A 21536-nucleotide genomic window follows, 5' to 3' on the forward strand; every position below is an offset into this window, starting at 1 on the left:
ATCCCTCTGCTTCCCACTGCCTCATATGATTAAACTGTAAGTTTAAAGTGTAAAAATTATGAATTGTTAAATGTTTTAGCGATATGGATAAAACTTAATGATGAAATTCAAATGTTTATAAAAGTAACTAGATTTTCATCATTTAAACTATTTTTATTATTTCAGTGGCTCAGCTCATCTCTCCAGTGCTAAAATAAGAGATTCAAGAAGGAAAAAAAAAAAAAAAATCGTGCAATATACCATACGGAATTGAAAGTTGGAGGAAACACCTCGTGAACTTTTATTTCTTTGCAATTTACTCAGGGGTTAAAAATACCTCAAATACTTATGACACCGACATTTTATAATTAAAACTATGATTTTTTTTTTGAATTAATGGACAAAGGCATTTAAATTATTTTTTAATCTGTTTTGTAAATATTCTTGTTGAATCTTTTGTGCTATACATGCTTAATCTTCATTTAAAAATAATCTTTGCTGACAATGTTAATTGTTTTGCTTAAACAATAATTCATTATTGTAAAAAATATTTCGTGAAATTGTTAATAGACTAACGTGTAAATAAGTGTACATATTGTAAATAACATTAATAATGTATTTTCTGTGTCGTGTGATCATCCGTTTAGGCAAAACATTTTTATTGCTGATTTATCATTTTTAAAGTGTAAGAAAATAAAACTAAAATATTATGCAGCCTATTTTCATTGTTATTAATTTTAATTATTAAAGTTGTACACTTCTAATTTAATGTTAATATGAACTGTCTGCAAAAGTTCATAAAAACCAAGGAAAAAATATGTAAAAATTTTCAATAATGAGTGTTAAGAGCAAATCCTTTGCAATGTCAATAACACCGGATTTTCATTGAAAAAAAAGAAAGGAAAATGTTTCGATTTTAAAATACGTTGAAATTAAGCAAAAAAGACCCCCTCCCCCATACACACTTACCTGTGAAAGTCATCATGTTTTTTTTTTCATTTCAGATGATTCAAAGACGAATTGTGAGAGGCACCGCAATGATACCTTTTATCTTTTTTTTTGAGACGTTGGTGGAGTGTAGCTAGCTGTCAAAGGCTCATTTTTCATAAAAATTTATGTAATTTTCACAGAATATTCTTCAAATGATGCTTTACTAAATAAGTAGTAGCAATTATAGAAATGAATACAAAATGTAAATTACTAGTTATGAGCACCCAGCTAGTAATGAGCAGGCTTGAGCAGGTACTGTCAGTGTCAAGTTTGTAATGGGTATTCCAGGAACACCATCATTGGATTCGCCCAATAGTAGCGATACATCCGCCATCTTGGGGCTAAATGCCCATTTTCTGATGCGTGTTATTATGAAGTCGCGTGTTTTACTTCTTGATTGTGGTGCTTCTTGATAGTGTATTAACATAGAGTTAATAAGAAACCACAATCAAGGAGAAAAACGCGCTACTCCTCCATAGCAGACATAAAACAAAGCATCGTTTAGCCCCAAGATGGCGAACGTGTTGCAACTTTATTCTACGATTCAGGGCTTTAGTTGTTTTGACTTGTGTCGCTTTTGTTGCTGGGGTGCGGTATTTTCATGCATTTAAAAAGATCCGTTTAGCATCTTTCAATTAATACTGCTGTGAATAAAAGAAAGAAATAGAAACTCAAACTTCAATAAAATTTCAGAAATTTAATATATAATATATATTATGCAGTCAAGCCACAAAAATAATGACAAAAACAGGAACAAATGGTGAAACGAGTATAACAAAAAGGATCATACATACATCTATTGCAACATTAGTATCACGGGAAGCTTTAAAATATTAAAAGTACAGCCGCTGCAAGGGGAAAATGATCTGGCTTGGAAAAATATTCCCATTCGAAACTATCCACGTCTTTGAAATTTGAAAGACTCAAAGTAAGTAGCATTGCTTATGTAAATTTTACGCAGTATTTTGAGTGCATTTTATTTAAGCACTTTGAAATATTTCTTTTTATGGCTGAACCAGAAATAATTTCTTTAAAAGCTGTCATTCTCACGGCAGTATTACGCTAGATGTTTCTGAATAGTGACATAGTTAAGCGAGCTTTAAAAATGGTGCAAGTTTAAATGCATAGATTCAATAAATTCGTCGACTAAATTCTTTTACGTTAAAGATTCAGTATTCTATCAAAACTTTCGCAAAAATTTATAAAAATGTCTTATTAGAAGCTAATCTGTGTTCTGAATGCATGCATAGTTAAGAAGACAACTTTTAATGTCAGAAAATAATACATAAAAAGTTCTGAAATTTTATGTATTATGTTCTTGACAGTCATTTAAAAAAATGTTTTACGTTCTGAAACGAATTATACGGTATATGAAATCTCTTAAGCTAAGACATTTGTGGATCTGTATCATCGCAGTAAACGATATTTAACATATTCAAGTGAAGCTTCTTCAAGATTAGTTATGCCCACGATGGACAATTTCGATTTTAAAGAAGATTCGAGTCTTTTCATTATTCAGTTTAAAATAATGATATTGAACTTATTATGAAATTCTAATGTTTTCTTTCGAAATTGGTTTTGGCTCGCTAAAAGTTAACACGTCATGGCAAATTTTCGTCGGGCCAAAGACGATTTCAAAGGGTAAAAAACAGTTTTGCAATTTGTTTTTAGAAAGATAGAAGAGGGAGTCATTTTATGACACTATGCTTTAATTTGAAAACAAAAGGTTTTTTTTTTCTTTTTTGAAATGTTTGCATTTAATATTTTATTGAAATTTTTACTGCAAAACGAAGTGTAAATACATAGTGAAAGCTAATTCAGTTAAACGCATGCGTAGGACGAGTCACAATTTGTAAGATCAGATAGATTATCCAAAATAGCACTAACTGTTTCCGTGTACTTTTGTGCTGTTTTGTTATTCATAGTGATTACCTACGTTAAAAATAAAAAGTTTTTTAAACGACTCTTTTCGATAATTATCTTAAGTCAACGTCGAGTTTAAATTTTCTTGAAAAGGTTAGACATTTAATACACGGTTTTATTAACTAAAGTCAATTTTAAATTTCCCACACATTTTGCAAACTACAAATGATCAAAGCTTCTGAAATATATATTTCAATTTCATAACTAAGAAATCTTACTTTCTGTCTAATTAGTTTGACATGGAAAGAGTACAGAACATTTTAATGTTTACGAACGAGAACATTTCATTTATTGCTAGTACAGGAAAAGAAGAAGAAAAGTAAAGCTACATTCATAAATTCTATCTTCCAATGCAAGTACAAAATGTTCTGTCTGCCATTTTTTAAAAATTTGTTTTAAAGTCAAGTTACAATTTTACTTTTTTAATCACTTAGTATTAGAATCAAGTTCTGAATCATAAATATAGTACATAAGTTAAATGAATATTTGACTTATAGACTGTAACATTTATAGTCTTGTTAATATAAACAATGAAATACTAAAAACTTTACAACATCCCAAAAATTAAAATTTTCAGCGCAGATAACAAACAAATAATTGGCAGTTTCTAATCAACTGGATTATTTTTTAAAAAATAATCAACAAAAGTTGCTTACGTTTTAATGAATATAAATTTGGACCGCACCTTTCAGAGTCATGACGTCAGTTTTATTATTTCACTACTATGAACTACATTTTCGAAAGATAAACATTAAACGTGTACTTTAATGAGTCATTCTTCAAGAAATTGCTTAAGAAAGGAATGGTAATTTCTCTAATTACAGTCAACATTGTCATTATAAAAAAGGTCATGGTATTAAGATTCACAAACGTATTTCAGTGTTCTGAATGCTATTTTGAAGGTAAACAGACATTTACTGTAAAAAGCTTGCCTTCATGAGAAATATTTAAGATAAAAATCAATATTGGAAGAAATTAAATAAACCTTGTTTTCAATTTTTATAAGCATTTGCTATGTTAAAAGAATAACATAAAACTCTTAGTAACAATCTAAAAAGTAATCTTACTTTGTAGATTCATGACATTTCACATCACTCATTCATAAATAATAGACATTAGCATTTTAAAAAAGTAATTTATACCCTTTGTTAAGAAGAAAAAAAGTTAGAATACATCTTAAAGCTGTATTTCAAGTGAATCTCTGAAAAATATTTAACTCAGCTTAAAAAATACAAATTACAATCAACATAACTCATTATAGAATTGCATTTTTAATCCAACTATAATTTAGATGTGAATTTCATTTTGTTTTTCATAAAAAGACAAAGAATCAAATGAACTTAAATAGTTTGAAAACTTTGTGATTGTTATAAAATTGCATTTGCATTGCATCTTACTTGCAAATATTGAATCATATTTTACAGAAGGAAAGCAACCAAATACCCTGAATATAAAAATGCTAAACTTAATCGTAAACAGTCATTACTTATGCTCCAGGCACCAATTTATTTTTTGTAATAAGTAATTAAAGAAAGTTTGTATTTTTAATATCAAATCAAATTTAAATAAAAGTGAATTCTAAATTTTAGAACTTAATAAATATAATGCTTCTGGTTACGAATACCAACTGTAATTTGACACGATGTAACAAAATAAATTCTGAAGCACTTTGCAAAACTTATTCTAAATTTTATAAGAAAATCGTTAATTTACCTTCTGCTTTTAATTCTAAAAAGTGCAAATTTCTAGTAAACAATTTAAATTGGAAGATGTATTAATGCAGCTTATTTTGTTTTTGTAAAATTTGCAGTATGAACTCTAGTAACAATTTTTAATTTTCTTAGAGCAACGTCTGACAGAGGAATTGTCATTGATAACACGCTGCTTCAAATGTTTAGAAAACATTACACAAATCTCAACGTTCATTAAATTTTCAAGGCATAAAATGGTATAAAAATTTTAATTTTAAATACTTCAAATAATGCAACGATATTGTATATCAAGTGATGCAACGTTCGCACATGAATAACTATTCTACATTATATTTCGAAGTGTACTTTTTAGTTAAGCAATAAAAGCTGCAGCTATAGAGAATCCGGAATAACGAATAAAGTCGTGACATACTTTTCGAGATTAAAAAGAAATTCTGCACCTCGTATGTATGTTATTATATAGTCCGACCGCGAACAAATTACCCTTGTCAATCATTTGAGAAAACGGGTCCATTGCTTTAAATGGGTAGCGAAGGAAGAAAGGACACGTAGCCATATTTTGGAATTCAGCAACATTTTGGCGATATATATAAAAAATATTCCTAGTATATTTCCTTTATGTGATTATTTAGACCTGAAAGATTTAAGTTGCGGCAATAAATCCTTTGAGTTGGCGAAAAAGGAAAAAAATGACAAGCCTTGTATTCTTTATTGCAATTCTACTCGAGCCAATTTTTAATTGAAATTATCGGGGGCGTTATCATCTCTGACCAATGGCTGCTGAAAGAAGTAAAACCAAGACCCACCCACTTATGTAGGATGTGACCTGTCCAATGAGACAACTGCCTTGACCGCACAAAATTAAAATGTTTTACCTCTTTGGCTATTTTCTTAAACTCCAAGGTGACGTATTTAATCTACAGAACCAATGAAGCACTTGCAAATTTCATTCCAACTTTTCTCTCCATATCGTCATTTAGCGAAAATGGACAATTCTGGAACGGGGCGGAGCAAAGGCTCAACTTTTCGCGGTAGGACTATAGTATACCAACCTAAAACATAATCCTGTATTAATTGATCAAATCACTAGTTAACCTTTTCCATCAGATAGTACTTTAACCCAAAACTATTTTCTTAGTTAAAGTGTACAATTTCTTCTGTACCTTGTGCACAAAGTCTATAATGTATCAAATTTATAAGGGCATTGAAAAGTAGGCACTGATATATAATCATACTTATTTGTATGCATTTAGCTAATCTCAGTTCTCCTAACAAAAAGCAAAAGTGTAAAATGCATTCACTAATCAGAATTTAAACGGAACCAATTGTTTAGCCGCACTAATTTTGTACCCATGATTAGTGCGCCGACAGAGAGACATGCTATGAGGATCACGTAGTTTTCGACTAGTATTAACGAAGTTTGAACAACACCAGCTGCGTAAAACAAAGTTCTAAATGAGTCGATTCCTTCTTCTAGTGAAGTCTACTTTGTACCTTACCAGTCAGCTAGAAAGTTCTTCAGGCTTTGCCAGCATCTTTCACACGTAGATGCCGGGATTTTTTTTTACTTGAATAACCTTATGCACATCACAGATGATATCAAGCTAATGTAGTTTTTACTTCGCATAAAAAAGCCAATATGGCTATGAATTTCATGACATTCACATGAAGGTCATGAAAAATCTGGTATGAACAGTGGAAATAAAAATAAAAGGTACATTTAGAAAAGTGGGACTAACATAAGAAAAAGTGAAAATATTTCACAAGAAACTTGTCAAAAAAGAAACAACGTTTTGGTCTCTTGTGGATGAAATACTTTTGATTTTCGAAGCTCGAGGATAACTAAAAGAGATCAAAACAAAGTGTGCATTCACTATTATTTTAGAACATCCACAAATTAATTCCTTTTTCTGTTAAAAAGATCAACTGTTCTTCTGATGAAAGCTCTTCCACATCTCCAATCTAGTTATATTTTCAGATCAGAAGTTTTTTTATTCTTTATTTTCTTTTCTTAAAAAAGTATTAGAATGAACTATTATTGTTAATTCCATGGGATGAACAAATATACTTATTGTCAAAAATTAGTCTCTAAATTTGAGCATACACGTTGACTAGGATTCTTTTCAAGAGGTCAAAAGCACATTTTTGAGGTCAGTTAATTCTTTGTATGACAATGAACAACAAACCAACGATTAGTGCTGGGATGGACTTTGTGAAGGCAGCAAGAGTAGAACATCAGCCCAATCAAAAGAAAAATGGTACAAACAGGTTGTGGGCGGGTTCTTCCATGAGAGTGGTACAAAGACAGAGAAAAATAAGAATGACATTGAAAATATTGACAGACAGGTTTACGAGATGAAAAGAACATCCATCCAGAGGTTCAAACTTTTTGTTCTCTCGAAAAGATTTGACAAATTATGTCCAAGTAAGAATACACAAATGGGGAACATTTGTCGGTTCGACGAACCACCAGTCTTGTCCAGATGTAGGCAAGAGTTAAAGGCTATTCATAAAATGTCCCTATGCACCATGGTCTGTCCTCTGTGGGGTGAGGGATAATCCCTGTCGTGTGGGTGGTGTGAGGAATGCCTCAAATCCCGTGGATCGGGCATCTCTCTCATCTCGCGCATTTCCGAGGGCCCATATCCTCTTCCATAGTCCATGGGTGGTCCGCCGCGATCGTCCATCCTCACTTTCATCTGAGCATCCATGTCCTCTATGTAGTAATCGTGGGGTCGGTCTCTGACGACTCCGCGTTCCCAAGCCGCGCGGTCACTGTACTCTTGGTCACTAAAGTCCATCATCATGGGGGGTGGAGCCCGAGAATGGTGAGTCTGCGGATAACGGTCGGGGAGAGGCGGATGCATGTCTCGGGGGTCTGAGGGACCACCAGACATGGGCTGTCCATAGCTACCTCCCCCTCCACGTTCACTCACTATAGGCGGTAGCTCTCTCCTTGGGGGTGGGTCGCGCATCATTCTGTAGTCGCCTTGAGAATCGACGTCCATACTGGGAGACATAGGCTGCAAGGAAATGTTCCACATTAGGAACGATTTATTACATAGATTAATGTGACATCTTTTAATGGAATGTCTTGAAGATATACGGTGAACATGCAAACCTGATTAATTCGGTATCATTACAAAAATATATGAGAAATTCAGGGGTGCGCATCCTCCCTAACAGTAATGGCCCTGCCCCCAAGTACCACAAACCTCTGAAAAATGAGAGCTCCTCCAGAAAGGAGAAAAGTACCCCTGAAAACAACCTCCCGAAAAACTTAAATGACGCAGTTTTCGACATGACCCTCCTTGGTGGGCACCTCTGAGCAAGTTGATACTAGAAGACAAAAAACTTAAAATTTTTGTTTTAGTTGCAATGTCGTAAGTGCAAAAGAACGTTGGATATTGCGTGGTCATTTTCAGCATGAAAACTATTAGAACTAAGAAGTCTACAAACGGAAGAAGATTTCTCCTTGCGCACAGGTTTTCGCATTATGATCGCTAAATAAAGGCTTTGTGTAAACACACTACGAAAAATTTAACTAACAAAAAATTCAACGGCATCGAATGCATCATGCTATGTGACAAAAAGATTTCATTAAATCTTGCGTATAGTAACTGCCTCATTTTCTGAACTCATCATTATTAGAACTCATCAGTCTGGATTAGTGAATAACCGAGCTGGAATACGGCACCATGCTGCGGACACTCGCTGGTGAGATATACTTTATATACCAGTTTGTTGGCACTCTCAGCTTCAATGAAATATTATCTGCCTCCAGCTCGACTAATCACTAATTCAGACTGATGAGTTTTAACAAGAACGATACTACAGTTTCTTAAAGTAATAATTGGGTTGTCTGGTATATTGCAGCAGGGGTAGAAGTGGTCGACTTGTAATATATAGGACATTTTCCACGAAAAAATATAGGACAAATATAGGACATGTTTTATGAATGATTTTGATGTGAAAAAATAAACAATACATAGTTTATTTTTTCTAATTATTTTTGCATCAATTATTATCAATGATTTCAATGAATCATACTGCATATAGTTTAAAAACTCAAATAAAAATGATACTTGGTATGAGTTTCCTGTTTCTGAAAGAATAATGTAATAAGAAAATAAGTTTACTTATATACAAAAATATTTGAAAACAAATTTAAACAATCTGAAATCTATTTACATTTAATACAACTATTTACAATCATTGATTATTTATACTTTGGAAAAGCTTCTGCCTAACATTTTTCTGCATTTCATCTTTTGCCAAGTACATCAGATCCCCATTCCTCAAACATTTTTACATTAATCTCTCTCTCTTTTTTTTTCATAATTACCTACATTTAAATATTTTAAATAGATTTTTTTTAAAAATCAATAATGGCTGAATCTTCACCACATTTTGTTGTTAGTGAAGATTCATTAACAAAGTGCTTTGTCAAAAGTTTGGAGAGCTTGTCATCAAATATGGATAACTGAAGCTTTCTCTTAAAACAATTTTTAAATTTTGTCAAAAATACTCGACACTTACAACAAAATTTAAACAGGCGGGTGCCGGCAGATATTTCAAAAGAAATATATATATATATATACTTATGTATCTCGTTTTTAAGCAGTCTTGAATTATCTTTTGTCAACTTGTGAGAAAAAGTGCAAATCAAGTAACCTAAAGGCTTTTCAATAGTCATTTTCTATAAATCATTGTAACAAACTATGGGAATATAGGACATATAGGACAATTGGCAAAAATATAGGAAATACAGGACACTTTTGATGCTTTTTTTGAAAATATAGGAAATATAGGATATATAGGACTACTTCTATCCCTGATTGCACGTAAAGAAGGGGGATGCTCTTTGGCGCCAACACGTGCCACTTTCATGAATTACTCGTTGGTTTGGCGATTCTGTTCATGAGCTTATAGATCGCTGGGTTGCTTGAAAACAACGCCAATCAGACAACGATACCGTCAAATGTCAAGTTGTTTTGCTTACTTCCACTATCGCTCTTTTCTGATTCAACTATTTGTTTCAAAATTATACAGGGTGTATCAGTACAGCGTTTACAGACTTTCAGAGCAGATAGAGTACACCTAGACGATGGGAAATCACATAGCAATGCATGGTCAGAAACGCTTTCTTGATGCGATAGTGACGACACAAAGCACAAGACAGACAAGACACGAAAAAAAGAAGAAAACATGTTAATTATTTTTAATACAGCAAAAATACTGGTTTTGTCTAGTGTACACGATGATGTTGTTACGTAAACCGAAACATCAGATGACGGTGCATGCGCACATGTGGTTTTTATTACAGCGGGAAGTCCGGAATATGCCCGGTACGTACGTTAACGTTTGATATTCAATGCGCCAGAGATGTGAGGCACGCATCACGGCCCGGGGTGATCGTAATGTCGAACACATACTTTGATGACGATCGTTGGTTCCTTCATGTTCTTTTTTTCTTTAGTTTTTTGCTGTACTAAGGATAATAAACATGTTTTCTTCTCTTATTCGTGTGTTGTCTTCTTGGTGATTTTAGTCGTCACTACCGCGCCAGGAAAGCGTTTCCAACCGTGCATTGCTATGTGATTTCCCATCTTCTAGGTGTACTCTATCTACACTGAAAGTCTGTAAACGATGTACTGATACACCCTGTATAAATAGTACATGGAACAATACAAAATTAACGGGAAAGACATTCCAGTTGAACTAAAGCACTAATCCAAGGCAACTGAAAATAAGAAAAGGAATAACTTAGCTGGATACCTCGTCCGAATGCCTGGGTCTTCGGTCACTGTCGGACCTATAGTTGACGCCTGGAGGCGTGGAATTATGCCTCTGAAGCCCAGCTCCACCTCGGGAGGGTTCTTCGAGACGCGGTGAGGGAGAATATGGCGAAGGGATGGGCCTTCGAATCTGCGGGGGTGGGGTTTTGTTGGGGGGATGAGTTGCGGCCCAGTAGGCCTCAAGGAATTCCGCGAGATGCTCGCAAGCCTCTTCCAGTTGGTTCTCGTCCAGAATCACATCGAACATTTCCTAAAACAAAGTATGAGATGGGCATTTAAAACAGAAAGAAGGCACAATGCGCAAAACATTAGAATTTTCGTAAAATGCATTTATGTTTTAATGAAGTAATTGACAGTGAAAAAAAAACCATCTCTTCTGATGAATGTAATTAGCAAATCGATTCTTACAGGAGCACATTGAGAAAGTTTCTCAGCAGCTACCATCTGAACGTTGAGATTCCGGCTTTGAGATTTGCCTCTGGATTTGATTAACCTTTGTAAAACCTGAAATGAAAAAAATAACAGTTATAGTACCATATAATGATTCACAAATTTTATAACATGATCGATTTTCATAAATGCACTATGAGAAGCTTATTGAAAAAAATACTTGAATTGTTAGAGATCTATTTCTTACAGGGAGAAACTTCAGTTAATAAGTACTAATGGATATTATCGATTATTTGGCTCTAATGAATTTTATAAATCTGTGTTATCGATTCCTGAAGAAGAAAAAGATGGCAAATTACTCCAGTAACGGCCTGATGAAATTCTTCTGTGACGAGTAGTAGTTGATGACTCGAAAGACGATTATTTTCAAATGTAAAACGCAGCTTTTGATCATACAATACCTACCACAGGCACCAACTTTCTAATCCCAAGACTGGTGATAACGTTGTACTCTATTCCTCTTATCACACACGCTCATGTCTTCGGTATATCAACCTCCTGTATTTGGAGCTGTATGAGTTGTGGTGGGGATACGGTGGTGGGAAGTGGTATGTCTCTTGATAGCAGTTTACATGCCATTTGCAGTAGCAACAATGGCATAGCACAGTGCTAACCATCGTCATGTGTTGAGGAGGAGTATATTCGTAATGATGTTTTTTTTTTAAATTAGTTCTCGGTAAGAATTTCGCGTTCGATCTTCAACTTTGTCAAAATGATCCAATTGGGCTCCAGATTGTAAAGATAATCAAGCAGAATTTTTCTTACATTCTTGACAGGAAATCGTTACGCAGCTGCGTGTTTAGGTGCTAGAGGTTCCTGGATGGACCCACATAATAACGATCGCGTCATAACGATCTGAGATCTGCTAAGCGTTTTTGCTTACAGCGCAGCAACTATAGCTGCACAGTTTGATACCCAAACCGGATTCTTTTCTATCTGGAACAGGATCATGCCGACCAAATCAGAACCGAATTTGAAATGCTCGTTGAGAAGTAAAAAAAACAACAACGACATTGCGATTGCATTCCTCCACAATAAAAGACGATGCACACCGCACTATGTCATTGCTACTACTTCAAACGGCAGGTATACTACTATCTACAGATAGCACTTCCACCACCATCAATGCCCTTTATTTTCGTACGGTAGTGTGCTTGTGCTCTATAGCAGGGGCGTGCACAGAAATTTTGGGGCCCGTCACAAATGACTTTTCCAGGCCCCCTCCATATGTTTACCCCTATATTTCATTCCTAGCTTTAAAAATATTGGGCCCCCTTCAGGCTCGGGCCAACAGGTGTCCCTTCTCCCCCACCCGTGCATGCCCCTGCTCCATTGTATTTAAATAAATTTCAACACTCGTTGCAGAAAGAAACGTTACGTTAAACCACTTAATGGATTCAATTTTTGACTTCACAAAACACAATTTTTCGATACAACCAATTACGGAAAGTTACTCACTTTGGGGGATGATATTTTAACGTAGACTACAATGGGCGCTAAAGACGTTTTTAACAACTGCGATGGGTGGTTGATGGTGTCACAGTCCAAGACGACTAATTGCAGCGTTCGAGCCAACTCGAATATCCGCTCGATTTCGGCTTGAACTTCAGCTGTGGATAAGATAATTAAAGTTAACTTCAGGAACAGATAACCACAAATTAGTAATTACTTACCCGTTCGCATTAATAAAAACTTAATTGCACTAAAAGGTTTCCAAGGATGAATAGCTATCTTTTATTAATTTCTTTGACACTATAGAAATTCTTAAAACATCAATACAATGGCATTCGTTAATAAAATCACTGATTTTTTACAGACATGACATTTATTAGCTGGTGGAATAAAATGCCAATAGCTCAGAATTTTTTAAAAATCACTTTAACCTTCTTAATCGAAGCACCTGTTACCATTGCAATTGAGGCAACTGTATAAAACAGTGTGACGCGGTAGTATTTTAGAATGGAATCGATTTGATTGATGCAACTGAATAACACAGTGATGTGGTAATATTTTAGAATCGAATTGTGAATGCAGCAAACGATTCAAGCTTAAATTAAAATTTCGACCATAATTGTGTAAAGATGACAACGAAAATAAAGAGAACAAACGTAAGTTGTAAAGGAAATTTGCGAATTCACACATTCGAATTATAATATTCTCTTTTGCCAACATTTTAGATATAAAATATACTTTTCGAAATGCTTTATTGCAAATATAACCATTTCTCGAACATTTTTTTTGAATTAAAACAAAATTAAAATAAAGGGTAAAACTTATAATGCCCACACTCTGACTATTCGACTCTTGGTCAGACAACTGAAACACAGATAGAAGCCTTCTTATTGGTTGAAGAAAGCTTTGACCGGTGGTTTGGTTGTCCGACCAAAAGCCCTTAATCGTAGAATAACTAACGCCATTTTGGTCTAAACGGTACTTTCTTCGTAAGTCTGCTATGGTGAAGTAGCGTGATTTGCTTCTTAATTATGATTTCTTATTAACTCCATGTTAATAGATAATCAAGAAGTAAAACCCGTTACTTTTCATTATAGCTTGCATAGGAAGAAAGCGCCATTTAGGCCCAAGATGGCGGACATGTCACTACTAAATCTACGATTCAATGTTTTTAGTCTGACCAAGGGTCATCTAATCGTCCGGTGAATACGGGCGTTAGTGATGCATGAAATATACTTTTTAACCTACTGATGGCAAAAGAATAATGCCTTTAGAAACGCATAGATTAAATAGGCATGCTAAGATTTTGATGTTCAAACAGAAGATTATTTAACGTTACCGAAAAATAATTAGGGGCTATCCATAAATGATATACCGTAATGTGGGGCTACTTGAACCCATGAGAAAAAAGTGTTTAAAATCCTTCCTGGTCCCATATAACTCAATGCATAGAATTAAAAAACTTTCTCCATGACAGGTAGCAATACTAGGTATAGGCTGGAGCATGAAACAAAGTTTCTACTATTCCCACCTTTTGCTGATTGAGTTATGTTTTCAAGTTGTCTAAACAGTTGTTTTTTGTATGTCTGCAAACTTTCACATCTAAGTTCATGGAAACATCTGGTATCATCAAGGTCAAGATAGTTTTATGTTTGCATTCTATTTCTTAATAAAGTAACAGTGTTTTAGGGTTGTAGATATATAATTAACACAGTAACTAATATAAGTTAGTAAAAGCGCACTGGTTGCCTTAAAAAAGGGCTACTTGAACCCAGGATTCAAACAGCCTCAAACCAGATTTCATCACTAAATTATGTTAAGTAAGGTTTGTAATCTTTTAAAATAAAGAGGTTAATTACTATTTATACCCTTTTTTTTTTTGTTGCAGATCTAGGGATAAAAAGAGTCCGACAGTAAAAGAGAACCCCTTGAAGTAGGAAATAATGCTGATTATTAAGAGGAAAAATGACAATTGTGTCCAGCTTCAACTAATTCCAGAGAAATGTCTTAGAGAGTAGCATCAACCCATTTTGACTTAAGTACATCAACTGTTAAAAGGAAATTATCTTTCGCAAAACAAACCTGGGCATCCTGTAGTATTTAGTAGCTTGGAAGAGCAGTTATTAAATAATATCAGAGAAAACAAAATAATCCAAGCCATTAAATTGAGGGGTTTTCATTCTTTCTAACGTTTAAATAAAGAGCATTTCAAATGGTTTTAGCTATAGTTAGATTATACTTCTATTTGAGAAATTATGTATGCCTAAAAATATGTTTTTATGTATACGCAGATTTTACATTAACTTTTATAAATAATTTGCAATTTATATAAATAGTTTGCTCACTAAAATGTACGTTTTGAGTTTATTTTTCAAAATCATTGGTCTTTCTTGATACCACCACCTGTTTTACAGCCTTTTCTAATGGATTTGCTGAGTGGGACCAAGTAGCCCCAGCGCGGGGCTACTTGAACTCAATTTTTAAAAACAGAAAAAAAATATAAAGAGTTAAAATTGTTATTTGAAAAATGCTTAAGGTGGTAGCAGAATGTCTGAAAAGTGGTAAAAACAAGGCTATCAGTTCACATTATTGGTTTAACAAAGCATTCAGTGTAAAACTCGCAACAAGTATGAAATTTCGGGTCCAAGTAGCCCCACTTTACGGTATCACTTTTTTTCTACATTTCGAACCCTTTGTCACATGTCACGCTATTTTCCAAAAACAATCTCATAAAAAAAAAATGCTTGATGTCCCTTTTTGTTACCTCCTTCCCCTCCCACTTGTCACAAACTTACAATTTCACAAAAGCGTGACATCATTTGTAGACAGCCCTTTATAAAGGTTTTATCAGGCATTATGAAGGGAGCAATTATTTTATTTTACCTAGACAAGTAGAGCGACTGTTGGCTCGTTCCATAATCGCTCTCTTGCTGGGGTTATTTAGTAGGGACCTCTTTGCCAGTGATATATCAGCAGTCACCCTCGTAATAATGATTCTGTTGAGAATAAGAAAAAGTAGTCAGTGCAGATTCAAATGGTTATATTCATTCACAAATATATTACCTTTCATCCTACTGCAGTAGAAAGTCCCAAATTAGGAAAGCGGAAAGTATGTAAGTTGCCATTAATTTATTTAAAAAAAAATGTGACGAAATACATTTTTTCCATTAAAAAATTATAACAATCGGCAGAATCTAAAATGAAATCGATAATTCTACCGGAACCTGCAGAACATAAACCATTTAAAACTTTTGAAAATCACCACACATTACTGAAACCTGTTTTCTTTTAAGCGACGTCCACAGATGCTCTAAGAGCTTCTCATCAAGACCAAGACCATAAACTACTACTTGTTTAGAGGAGAATTTAAAAAAAAAAAAATGCGCTTGTCTTTCCCTGCTACCTAGTCGAACGGGGAAACGTACTTTTCGACATTGAAAAATCGTTTGAATAAAAAAAAGCTAACAAGAATAAACTCGATTTACGACTCACACCAATGTGCGACGACAGCTTCCTTTTACCACGTAGAAATTTGAAAAGGAACGTAATGTAAAATAGTAATGTTCCAAAATTCGGACAGAAGTACAGAGGATTCCGAATTTCGGACTTAGTGTCTATTATCTCACAGAATTAAACTTTGATAATGTATCATATATTTACGTTTTAAACTTCATAAATCTGCTTGTGTGGGTAAATACAGGGCCAGTAATCAGATTTTAGAAAAGCCCTGTTGGACTATATCCAGTTTTGATGAATACAAACAAATATGATATACATGAAGGGAGCAGGTGAAAAACCAAGTCAGCCAGTTTTTTCATGGAAACAGAATAATAATTCTGAGGCCATGCTAGTAAAGATGATGAAAGGGATATTTTGAGCACCCATAATAACATTGTATTTTGAAAAAAAATGCACGTCATTTATATAATAATCTTACCAGGATTTTTTTCAATATTTTGCCTTAACAACATTTATCATTAAATCGATTGCATATATCTATGCATATAGGTTTATATTTCACGCTTTGTCTACAAACGTCCGGCGTTATACGCAATTGAATGAAAAATGATCAAACAAGTTTTGAGCTACAACATGATTAAAAGGAAAAGCTAACGTAAATAAAGCACAAATTCTTAAGAAAATAAGCTTATAGCTATGTCAAGGCTGCAGTGGAGGCAAGGCTGGCAAGTGCACCGGGGTGACTTGTTGTTCTTGTCTCTTGTCGTGAATTCCTATTTGTTGATCCATTTGGTATGAATACCGATGTCTACATGGTGAAGTTCAGTTAGTTCTCTTATGACTTTCTTGGTTGTGTGGTGAGTTTATTTTTCACTGATAAGAGGCTCCACTGCAGCCTTGAAAAAGTTTAATGCTGCATTTTCTTGGGAATTTGTGCTTTATTTAAGCTAGTTTTTCACTTTAATCACTTTACACAATTCCTAGGCATTCTACAGAATTCAGGAGTTTCATATTTTGCCGGCAGCATTATTACATGCATAAAAAAACCTCTAGGAGAAAAATTATTCCAAGGACTTGAATACTTACTTTCCCTCGAAGCGATGCTTCAAGTAATCGAAAAGGGCTTTCTGCATCATATCCGTGACCTCGTAACCTTTCAGAGAGGGTCCCACCAGAACCACGGGTCGCATTGAAGGCACTACATCATATGGGGGAATGTTCTCCGACTGAAAAAACCAAATTAAATTCTGTAATACTTCTGAAAGTCACAGAAAAATAAGGTTAAACTGTGCATAGACTAGCAGTAAAAAAGATACCCATTTCTTACTTAAATACCGCTATAAAGAATAAAGGAAAAACAAAATGTGAGCTTTGGACTAAGAAGCGATGTCATTCTTAATATATATGCATATACCAGGGTCAGTCAAAAAGTTACTTGCACTGTTCCTGAAAACTAAACAGAATTGAAATTTTACAATAATTTTATTGGCATCTTAAAGTTTCATTCAAAATCTACTTTTCAAAGTAACCATCTCCGTTATTTAAGCATTTGTCGAAGGGTGGTACAAGTTTTTCTGTGCCTTCTGCAAAGAAATTCCGTCCAATGTCCGATAACTACTGTTGGGAAGCAGCTTTCACTTCGTATTCCAACTGGTATCGTCGCTTTGAAAGTTCTTGTTTCACTGGACCAAAAACATGAAAGTCAGGAGGTGAAAGGTCTAGGCTATAAGAAAAGGGTATCCCACACTTCCCAAATTGCAGTTGTTGGTCTTTCCCTCGCGCTTAGCGCCATCAATATGTGTACGTCCATTCTCAAACATGTTGCACTGTTTCGCGATAGCTTAACGTGACATTGCATTTTCACCACACACTTCATGCAACTGCCCATAAATTTTAGGCAGTTGTACTTCTTTGCCGGCAAAAAAAAAAAAAAAAAAAAACTGCAAGCATTTCCAGTTTAGACGCTACTTGCAGCCGTCGAGACATGTTTGCGACTGACTATCAGAAAAACTGAACTTGCCTCGGGGAAGCGGCTACGTCCCACGATAAAGGTACATGTCTGAAGTGTTGCCACGCAGTGTCATTAAAATAGTCTTGGAACAAATTTAGGAAGTGGTGCAACTAACTTTCTGACTGACTCTCTTACGCAGTTGCACTATGTTAATTCCACCAAAACAGAAAAAGAAGTTAATTTAGTCTTACAACTACATTTAAAGTAAATGCCTAGTCCCCCCCCCCCCCCCCCCCCCCCCCACAGTTATGTTGCGAAATCGTTACTTGTACAGTAGAGCCTTAAGAATTCGTTACTCGATAATACGTTCGGTCACACACTGACGGGATGTAAACAACCCGCGCGAGAAACTTGTGCGCGCAATCCTGACAGTTCGTAATTTTCAAACTCTGCCACTTTTCGGTTCCATTTGGTCGGGTTTTCGGAGTTCTACCAAGCCAAACCGTGGCGCAACAGGCGCCAAGGGCTACTGTGTCCATCTCAGTTTTCCTGAACAAGGAGCAAAGATCTGGAGCGCAAGGCAAATGTTCCGTTTAAGTGGTCAGCCGAACGCAGAACGACCCGGGTTTAGTTCCCAAGCACGCTTGGTACTCATTTCGTCAACCCACTGAAGGGATGAGAAGCTAAGTCAACCATGCACAACCCGGGAATTGAACCCGGCCTGCGGCGAGGAAGCGCAAGGCGCTGCCACTGAGCCACTGGTTTTCCAGAGTACGACTTCCTGAACTTAATATTAAATGCAATTTTTAGTTGAAAACTCGATATTTCAAATGCATTAATAGAGTCATGCAACTGGTATTTTATGTAACGCAGAATCGGATTCAAAATATGGCTATTAAGAGTATAATACAGTAAAATCTGTGAAGTTGACCACCTGTCTAAGTTGACCGCTTTTTTCAGGCACGGAATTAGAACTATCATATAAAGCAGCCTCTGTAAGTTGACCATCTGTTTAAGTTGACCACTAAAGTAGCGCACCGCAAGCGGTCAACTTACACAGATTTCACTGTAAGAAAGTAAAAAAGTGAACATTTACTTTTTTGAAAAAAGGCTTTTTCTTTTCCTTTGCTGGCGGCGTAGTGACAGTCTTTCCTAGCTTGCTATTGCCTAGACTGTCACTGTCGTCCCCAACACCGGTTTCTACGCCATTTTGATCAGTCTCGAACCCTAGAAGAAAATACTTCTCATTATACAGTTGACGTTCGTTACAACGCTCTCACCAAGCACAAGCAACCGTCATAACGTCAGTTCACTTTTCCGTATATTTAAAGATATTACGTATTATTTAGTATTAATTGAAATACAGGAATAATTTTAAGAAATATATGATTCATTTAAAGAGATAATGAACAAACTAACTAATAAATAACAGTGTCTTTTTTTATTAGTCTTAGACTACTATACTATGCAGAGAAATTACATATATTATTTAACAAATACATTCCAGGGCAAAATACACTATACAAAACTTGCGGAAATCAGTCCTTTCCGAATGAATAAGAGGTCCTGGTTATCTTTTGATTCGTATGAGATTTTTCAAAATATAACTTTTGTCTAGGAGGTGCTCAGTAGCGTTTTACATTTTTTCTTCTTTCTCAAAAAAATTCTTTTATAATGAGTATCACTTCGAATGCGCTTTTTGTAACTTCTTTGAACCTTTTGTCAATGGCCGTGGTGACCTGATTGGTAAGGTGTCGATGTGACCAGAGGGTCCCGGGTTCAATACTAGCTGGTCGAAGGTCCACCGTCTTTATTAATAGTGACTGGGGAACGTTAAATATGCTCATGTTCACAAAGTTCTCCAAGTGAAACGATACCTCTAGGGATACTGACCAGGGATTGCCTGGTTTCTGAATAAAAAAAATCAGAGCTGTCTTTAGGGTCCCTTCCAACTGGTTAAACCGCAAATAGTGGTAGGTACAGGGGACCCTGGAGTGAAACGTGAACAGTTTGTTATCAAATAATTAATTTCAATGGAAATGTTTTATTTTTTGCAAGCATAAAACTGTTAGATTAATATAGTTCAGTTTTTTTTTTTTTAAGGATTAGGAAAAAAAAAAGATTTCGGAACGTAATTGCTTGGAATAGGAAATTGAACCAATCCTTTCATGTTAATTAGAAAAGATTAACAGTGAAACTTAGTTGATGAGAAGCGTGCAAAAGTACTTTCGTAAAATACGGCTCAAATATGAATATCTCTAAAATTTAAAAATGAGATCGAGTCATTACAAAAAATCAATTACATAAATTACTATCTCGGTTCCAAAATCATTGGTGTAATTATTGATTGCAAAGAGTACTAACATGAAAATGGTTGAAACTTACCAGGAGTTGGTGGAGTTGAACCTCTAGATGTGGATCTCACATTTGGCGCGTCATTTGTGTTACCAAGGTTTGAAGAGGAACTAGTCTTGCTGCAAAAGAGTAAAAAATAAGATGAAAACAACCCAGAAAACGTAAGCTGTCAAAATCAGGTCAGATTAAAAAAATATTGTTTCTTGCCCGCCGTCAACGAGTTTTTTTGTTAGTTTGAGAAAAATGAATATCTTAAGTAGACAAAACTAAAAAGTCATTTTTAATTGGATCAGTTAAATTGCATAATTCTCTTGAAACTTTAAATGAGAGTTTTGAAACGGGAACAGATCCATATTCTAATCGATAACTTAACTACTTCAAAATTATTTTTAGCGCATTTTCATTGGGCCTACACATATTTAATTTATTCGAATTTCACTAATTACAAAAGCGTTTTATGAATAATGCAAGCAACAGAAAAAGTATTCATTAAAATAACGAGCTGTTGTGTGCACCACATGACTTTCTTTTACGCCAATTTAATGATAATAGTGCCTTGCAGCAAACAAGGAAACAATTTAAATATTTTTACCCCTTCCAAAAAAAAAAAAAAAAAAACGTTTTACAGAGATTAATTTTTCCAATATCGACAATTTAAACGTGATTCAATGGATAACTCTCTAACTATCGCCATTAGCACCAAATTGAAAACAGATTCGAAAACTCCTTTTTTCGCCAAATTTGTCACCAACGGGGCGATATATCGACAAAACTTGGTGACCAAAAGATTGGTAACCTATCACCAAATGTTCACCAAATTATAGCACCAATTGAGTTTGCACAGAAATTAACACTGATTTTCACCAAAAAGGCGTAAAACACCCTTTTGGAACTTCCGAGTGCAAACAAAACGAGAAGGTGCACAACTAGACCCCACTAGGGTTCTGCATAGCAAATTTCAACTTTCTACGGCATACCATTTTTGAGTTAGGTGAGATATGTATATACGCACATACAGACATCACTAGAAAACTCGTGGTAATTTACTGGGGGATCGTCAGAATGCACATTTCGGGCGTCCATACGTTCTTAGATACATATGCAGGTTCGATCGGGTCGAAAAAAGAACTAAATAGTCATTCGAGTGTGAGCAAAAGGGAAATTTAGGCCGATATTGATGGAGTGAAAAGTTTTTCGCGAATACAATACTTCCTTTACTATGTAAAAGGAAGTAAAAATGAATGGACATACCCGAATAATAGATTTCAGTAAGAATTTCATAAAGCATCGATTTTGTCCTTCTAAGCTTAGTAAGAATGCCAGAAAACATATCATCCGAGAATAAACAGTAACTTTTTGTTTTGCTGTTTCCACGTCATTTTCAAACGTCATTTTGGGAATATATTTGCTAGTAACATCAAAAAGTTCCCGGAGTAAATTATAGAAATAGGAAAATTGAGAAGCATA

General features: G+C 34.8%; 2 protein-coding genes across 2 annotated transcripts in view; one reads left to right on the forward strand and one right to left on the reverse strand.

The window, feature by feature from the left end:
• LOC129217292 (calpain-C-like) overlaps positions 1-677 on the forward strand; it is an 81353-nt gene extending 80676 nt beyond the window's left edge. Inside the window, exon 21 of the mRNA XM_054851567.1 lies at positions 166-677. Within this exon, the coding sequence (XP_054707542.1) occupies positions 166-192 (27 nt within the window). The 3' untranslated portion in view covers positions 193-677. The remainder of the gene's footprint in view (positions 1-165) is intronic.
• A 969-nt stretch (positions 678-1646) lies between these two features.
• LOC129216014 (voltage-dependent L-type calcium channel subunit beta-1-like) overlaps positions 1647-21536 on the reverse strand; it is a 45928-nt gene continuing 26038 nt past the window's right edge. Inside the window, exons 5-12 of the mRNA XM_054850150.1 lie at positions 20100-20188; positions 18811-18941; positions 16850-16989; positions 15188-15300; positions 12311-12462; positions 10811-10906; positions 10383-10652; positions 1647-7627 (exon numbers count right to left, since the gene is read on the reverse strand). Of these exons, the coding sequence (XP_054706125.1) occupies positions 7112-7627; positions 10383-10652; positions 10811-10906; positions 12311-12462; positions 15188-15300; positions 16850-16989; positions 18811-18941; positions 20100-20188 (1507 nt within the window). The 3' untranslated portion in view covers positions 1647-7111. The remainder of the gene's footprint in view (positions 7628-10382; positions 10653-10810; positions 10907-12310; positions 12463-15187; positions 15301-16849; positions 16990-18810; positions 18942-20099; positions 20189-21536) is intronic.

The sequence above is a fragment of the Uloborus diversus genome, chromosome 2 (genome assembly GCF_026930045.1).
Source record: "Uloborus diversus isolate 005 chromosome 2, Udiv.v.3.1, whole genome shotgun sequence".
NCBI classification, from domain to species: Eukaryota; Metazoa; Arthropoda; class Arachnida; order Araneae; family Uloboridae; genus Uloborus; species Uloborus diversus.